Source organism: Plasmodium falciparum (genome assembly GCF_000002765.6).
Source record: "Plasmodium falciparum 3D7 genome assembly, chromosome: 14".
NCBI classification, from domain to species: Eukaryota; Apicomplexa; class Aconoidasida; order Haemosporida; family Plasmodiidae; genus Plasmodium; species Plasmodium falciparum.
In genome coordinates this window covers 47,501-55,000 of record NC_037283.1, presented here as the reverse complement: position 1 = coordinate 55,000, position 7,500 = coordinate 47,501, and the positions used below count along the sequence as shown (strand labels likewise).

The following is a 7,500-nucleotide window of genomic DNA, read 5'->3' as shown; positions in this document are numbered from 1 at the left end:
CTGATAAAAATAAATAAAAAATAAAAAATACGCTATAAAATTATTTTTGCTTCAAAATATATTAATTTTTAAAAATGTATTATTTTTATATGCGCATAAAGAATTAGTTTAAAAAAAACATAATACCAAATTTAAAAGAAGATATTTTTTATTGAAAGCCATATAATTAATTTTAATGGACATATATAAATAATATATAGAAGGAGGAATGCAATCATATTTTTTTTTTTTTTTTTTTTTTCTGTTTGTTCTACCTATATATATATATTATCTTATTATAGATAAATATAGAAATATTATATATATATGATATATAAAATATATATAAATAAGTTATTCAAAAAATTAATTATATATATATATATATATATATATATATATATATATATATATAATATATTCTTTTTCAAAAACTGTATTTTTTTTTTTATATAAATAAGAAAAAAGCCTTTTTTTTGTTTTTTTGTTTTTCTTTATTATATTCTATTAAATAAAAAAAAAATAAATAAAATATAGAGCATGTATAATTATTTATAAGTAAAAAAAAAAATATATATTATATATATATATAATATAATATTTAATTTATTATTATTTTTAAAATTAATATTTATTTAATTTTATTTTTTTATATTAATCTTTTTTAAATAATTATTTTTATATAACCTTAAATTTTATTATTTATTTTTATAATAAAAAATATCATAATAAAAAAAACAATGAATTTTTATTTTATAACCAAAACATCATAATAAAAAGAAATAATTTTTTTTTTTTTTTTTTATATTTATTTTATAAAAAAGATATATAACTATAAAAAAAACAACCCTTGAAGAAAAAGTCTTAGAATAATTCAAAATTTAAAATTATTTTTATATTTTAAAATTTATTTTTTTATAATATTTATAAAACAATTTTTTTTTTTTTAATTTTTTTAAAAAAAAAATATAATATATATAATTTTTTTTTTATTAATAAAAAAAAGAAACGAATTTTCAATTAATGAATTTTTTTTTTTTTTTTTAGAAAAAAAAATATATTATTATAAATTATTTTTAAATAATATATAATTAATAAATTTTTAATTTTAATTAATTTTTTCTTTTTCTATTATTTTTATATAAATATATATATAAAATATTTATTTTACTTTTTTATAGTATCCTTTCTCCGTACCCCCTTATATTTTATTTAGAAAAAAAATTTTTTTTTTTTTTTTTTTTTTTTTAATTTATTAAAATTTCCCCTTTTTGTATTTTATTAAAAATGAAAGTTTCTAATATTTTATTCTTTTTCTTTGCTATCATAGCAGTAAAATTAGTATATCCAGGTTATGTTGCTGCCGGATCTAATAATAATGCAGGAGCCCCTACTGGAAAGAAATTGACTGATATAGAGAAGAAGAAGAGAAATAAGAACATTGTATTATACTCTTCATTAGCATCTGCTTTAGCCTTACTTGTTGGTACTGGTGTTGGTCTTGGATTCTACTACAAAAACAAAAACGATAAAGGAGAAAAAGAAGAAACCGATGGTGCCAAACCAAAAAATACTGAAGTAAAAGAACCAGCCCCAGCCACAACAGCTTAAATTGGTTGAATGTATTGTAGATATATATTTATATAATGGAATTGAATTAATACAATATTATATATGAAATTACAGAATGGAGAAATAAACCAAAACAAAGAAATAAAAAATAATTTCTGCTTTTATATGAATAGTGTGTTCATTATATATATATATATATATATAATTTTGAAGAGGCTTTTTTTTTTTTTTTTTTTCTATACTTATATAATTTTTATTTTTAGATTGACCGATTGAGATAAAAATCGAATCCAACTTTTGTACAATTATGTTTTTTCATAATTTTATAATAACGAGGAAATGATTTATAAATATAATTAGAAATGTTTTTATAATTAGATATGTTTTTATAATTGAAATGTTTTCTATATTTATTATTTGAATAATGTTTGCACTTAGAGTATTTTATATATGTATTTATATATATAAGAAGAAATATTTATTTTCTTTATTTTAGGAGAAACAAAATTTTTTTTTTTTTTTTTTACGTCCATATGTAAATATATACATATATATATATATATATACATACATTTAGATATATAAAATTAAGAATATTTTGTTTCATTGTGCTTGTATTGAATTATTCTATAAAAATACTACGAAACAAAGAAAGACTGAAAGAGAAAGAAAAAGAAAAATAAATGAATAAATGAATATTTAATATTGTAAATATATATATATATTTACATCTCGAATGTAATATATTTTAAAAAACATAGGAAATGAAACTTTCTACATTGAAAGTAACAAAAAAAAAAAAAAATAAAAATAAAAGAAGGAAAATAAATATAAAAATAAATATAAAAATAAATGATAATAGACTTGTATTGTTTTAATAAGTTTTAGTAAAATAATTTATACCAAATTTTAAAAAAAACAAATATAATTATAATTATTAATATTAAATGATATTTTGTAAATATATATAGACTTTTTCTTATGTAATTTTTAAAATGAAGAAAAATTATATTTCGACTTTAGAACATTTGTTTTTACGTAAATATTGGTTATATATATATATTTATATATATATTTATGCTGTACCAAATAAGAATAGAAAGAAAAAAGTTATATAAGCAAAATATGATATATGTAAAAAATTATATGTGAATCATATATGTTATATTTTTTGTCCTGAAATTAAAAAGTAATAATGATATTATAATTTCTATATTATTAATATAAAATAAATCAACATTATAATTTATTATATATATATATATATATATATATGTGTATATAAACATATAAAAAAATAACATTTTTGTTTTTAAAATTTTGTACTATATATATATATTATTTACTTTATATGGTCCATATATATGTTAAATGAAGAATTAATTATAATATGATTCATTCTATATATTTAATTTAAAAAATGTATATAACTTTTTTTTTTTTTTTTTTTTTTTATAAAATAAGTACATAAAAATAAGATAAAAGTAAATTCATGCTTATATTAAAATTTAAATTGTAAAAAAAAAAAAAAAAAGTAAAATTAAAAATATAAAATAAAAAAAAAAAAATGACATTAAAAAATTATGTTAGAGAAAATAAAAATATATAATAATTATTGGTACTAATATTAATGGTAAATAAAGAAATAAAGTTGTACATTATATATATATATATATATATATATATATATTTATTGAAAAAAAAAAAGGAAAAAAATCGGGATTATTTTATTTTAAATTTGAATTTTCCCTTATTAATTTTATTTTCACCATTATATACATATGTATATATATATATATATAATGATATAAAACCTTAAAATCTTGAAAATAAATATAAATATATATATTTTTTTGTGGTATCCTTATTATATGTACAAAATTTCCCAATTTGAGTATATTTCCTTTTTATGCTTATATTTCAAATTTTAAGAAATTACATAATTATTTTTATTATATATTTAATTTTGTATTAAAAAAAAATAAAAATAAATACAAAAATATAAAATATGATATATATTTTCATATTTAATATGTTAAAAAAAAAAAAAAAAAAATTTATTTTCTGATATTTTTACTTTATCATATAATTTTATTTTTTTATTCGTAATGTTATATTATTATTATGGAAAATTGTTAATATTAAATATAAAAATATTAATGTATATATAATATCTTTTTATTCCTTTGCAAACAAATGGATATCTTTTTATTTTCCTTTACATATATATTAATTTGACAAAAATAATATATGTTGTAGAGGTGTAAATAAAAAAAGTAATAAAAATATATTAAGAAAATTGGAACATAAAAAATTATATATATTAATAAATTTTTTCTTTAATTATCATATGGATTAGATATATTTATAAAATTAATTTAAATATTATATATATATTTCATTAATTTTTATGTTTTATTTTTTTTTATTTTGGATATATATATCATTTATATTATTTATCATATAATTTATAATTATATGTATTTTATATAGATATAAACTCTACATTTGTATAAATTATTCTCCACCAAATGGTTTGGATAAAATATTAGTGTTTATTTTAATTCTCCTAAATGTATATTTTTCAATTTTAATATTTTCCCTTTTTTTTTTTTTTTTTTTTTTTTTTTATTCTCCTTATATATAAATATATGTATAATTTGTAGAAACTTTTTTTTAATTTAATAATAAAGTATGGAATAATAAAATATTCTGATATTATATAAATATATATATTTATTTATTTATCTTTTTTATTTATATATTTAGTTTATATATTATTTAACTTTATTATTTCTTGTGTTTATTTTTTTTTATTTTTTTTTTATAAATTTGGAAAATATTATATATACATAAATATATATATAATATATATAAAGAAAAATATATATTAAATTCTATTTAAAAAAATAAAATAAACAAATAAACACAAATATATAATATGAATTATGGATAAATAGGTATAAGTTTTTTTTTTTTTTTTTTTTTTTTTTTTTTTTTTTTTTCATTTCTTTCAAAGTGACATTAATGAAATATGAGAAATATTAATGGGTTCTATTCTATTTCAATAAAAAAAAAAAACTTAAGTACATATGATAAACTAATTTTGGGAAAATCTTCCGAATGTTCCTGTGATAAGGATTTGGAAAAAAATAAGAAGTTTGTAAATAAGTTTTATGTGATGTGTTTAAGATATTGTTTAATTGGATTGATATGTATAGCAATAATATTGGTTAGTAAAAATAAAATATAAATAAATATATATATATATATATATATATATATATATATATATATATATTTTATTTTTTTAGAATAATTGCTTATTAGAAACTGAAAGGTTTTCCACTCCAAAATTAGATGACAATGTTTATAGAAGGATATTATGTGATGTAATTAAAGATGGTATAGGGGCAAACAATTTGAAAAAGAATATAAGACAGAGAACCAATAATGAACAAGATAATAATTATAAAGACGATGAAAGGTTTATTAAATATGAAATTCCTGATAGTTTAAAAAATGATAATATTGAATGCCCTTATGAATACGGTGAAGTATTTTATGGAACACATGGCATAATAAATTATGAATTGAAGGGGAATCCGGAATCTGAGACTTTGGTAATTACATTTCATGGATTATATGGATCTAATTTAGAATTTTATGAAATTCAAAAATTTTTGGTAAAATCGAATTATCAAGTTCTTAATTTTGATTTATATGGTTATGGTTTATCTGCAACACCAAAATATAATGATAAAGAAAAAACGTATGGTGTTGATTTTTATGTAGAACAAACAGAAGAATTATTAAAGCATTTGAACCTAGAAAATAAGGATTATTATTTAATGGGTTTTTCTATGGGATGTATAATAGCCGCAGGGTTTACTCGAAAGCATACAGAAAAAGTGAAAAAAATGGTATTAATATCACCCGTTGGTGTATTGAATGAGAAACCTTGGTATTTAAAAATATTCAAAAAATGTTCTTGCTTAATTAATTTGTCAACTTTTGTTTTACGGCCTTTTTGTTTTAGATCATTTAAAGGAAAAATGGTAAATGGATATGATGATGATGAAGAAGTAGAACTTGATATTGGGAATGGTGGTAACCATAATAATAGTGATGATAATGATATCTATCAAAAAAATGAGTTTTTATATAATAGACTAATGTGGCATCTTTTCGTAAAAAAAGATAACGTAGCACAATCCATACTTGGTTGCATAAATAATTTGCATATGTGGAGTGCTCATCATATTTATAGAGAAGTTGGGAAAATTGGAATACCTGTCTTAATTTTAGGTGGAAAGGATGATGAATATTGTTCAGAGGAAGTTTTTGAGAATACAAGTAGATATTTTAAAAACACACATTTAATCATATTCGACGATGCTAGTCATTTAGTTCTATTAGAAGAAACACGAAAAATTAATATGTGTACATTATTATTTTTTAAATCGCCCAATGATGTATGTTTACAAGAATTTAAAAACAGATTACCTATTGATAAAAATGGTCAATATAAAACATGATTTTTGTGTTATTTAAATGATATAATAAGGTGTATGTTAAAGGAGTACATATATATATATATATATATATAAATATATTTATATTTTATAATAATTAAGAGACAATTCTGTTATTCCTTCTAGCATATATATTAATAGACTGGACATTAATGTACATAAATATATATGTATATAATATTTATGTTAAATGTCAGTTTCCTTTTTATACTTATAAAATTTTTAAAGAACCAAAGAAAATTAAATATATTTTTTTTTTTTTTATTGTACTTATTTTTTTATGTTTTTATATGACATATTTATTTATGCTTTTTTAATTATGTATATATATATATATATATATATATGCATCTAAGGTATATATAAATATATAATTTTTTGTTTTATACCTTTTTTTTTTTTTTATTGTTTTCAAATATTATATATGTATAATTGTGTATATAATTATATTTCCAAAAAACTTCATTTTTTTTTAGGAAAATATATTTTATGCACATATATATATATTATAAATATATACATTTTTATGTATTTTTATATTTTTTCAGTTCATTTTTTTTATTTTTTAATGTTTTTATGCGATATATATATATATATATATATATCTGTATAATAAAGAAAATGTAACAATTATGAGGTATCATTAATGATTACCTTAAAATTCAAAAGTTTCGTTAAAAATAAATAAATAAAAATATATATATATATATATATATATATATATATATATATATATATTTATATACATATGTGTAGTATAATAATTATATATCAAGTGTGAATTTAGCATATAATATTGAAAGAAAGGAACAACAACAACGAAAAAAAAAAAAAATAATAATAAAATAAATAAACAAAATAACAGTAAAATAAAATAAAATATATACCATGAAGTATAAAAATAATATTTTATGACAAAATTTAAAAATATTAATTGAAAAGGTACTAATAGATAACAAATATTTTTATATATAAAGTGACTAGGTATATTAAAATATTCACGTGAATAATTTGAATAGTATATTAATATTATATTATATATAATACTACAAAATTTTTAAAATTATTTTATTTTATTTTATTTAATTTTTTTTTTTTTTTTCTTACAGAAAAAATCCACATATATACATTTTTTTATTTTCCTATAATAATATATGTTTATGTAGTTCCTTAAAATAAACAGGATATACATCTACATGTCCAAAACAGGAGTGATATTAATCCAAAGAATATAAGTTTTATAAAAAAGCTGATAGATCTCCAAGTAAATTTTAAAGCCTTTAATATTCCTTTTTTTATTGTATATCCTACATCTGACGATACATATTCTTCTGTTTCTTTTTTTGAGGATAATCCCTTAAATGACATATCTGGAGGTAGTCCATGTTTTTGTCTTTCACTATTTTCTTTATCC

The 7,500-nt window shown here is 16.2% G+C and overlaps 3 protein-coding genes across 3 annotated transcripts in view; 2 read left to right on the top strand and 1 right to left on the bottom strand.

Moving 5' to 3' along the window:
- Positions 1-1,266: 1,266 nt before the first annotated feature.
- On the top strand, positions 1,267-1,590 carry PF3D7_1401400 (early transcribed membrane protein 14.1; the record flags this gene model as incomplete). The annotated part of the gene is made up of 1 exon (XM_001348153.1): positions 1,267-1,590. One exon carries the CDS (start codon positions 1,267-1,269, stop codon positions 1,588-1,590), a length of 324 nt encoding a protein of 107 aa, XP_001348189.1.
- A 2,995-nt stretch (positions 1,591-4,585) lies between these two features.
- On the top strand, positions 4,586-6,089 carry PF3D7_1401300 (epoxide hydrolase 2; the record flags this gene model as incomplete). The annotated part of the gene is made up of 2 exons (XM_001348152.1): positions 4,586-4,783; positions 4,866-6,089. 2 exons carry the CDS (start codon positions 4,586-4,588, stop codon positions 6,087-6,089), a joined length of 1,422 nt encoding a protein of 473 aa, XP_001348188.1.
- Positions 6,090-7,256: 1,167 nt separating this feature from the next.
- The window catches only part of PF3D7_1401200 (Plasmodium exported protein, unknown function), a gene marked incomplete at both ends in the record, with an annotated part of 912 nt that continues 668 nt past the window's right edge, over positions 7,257-7,500 (bottom strand). The window contains one exon of the mRNA XM_001348151.1: positions 7,257-7,500. This exon is cut by the window's right edge and continues 482 nt beyond it. Coding sequence (XP_001348187.1) covers positions 7,257-7,500 — 244 coding nt within the window.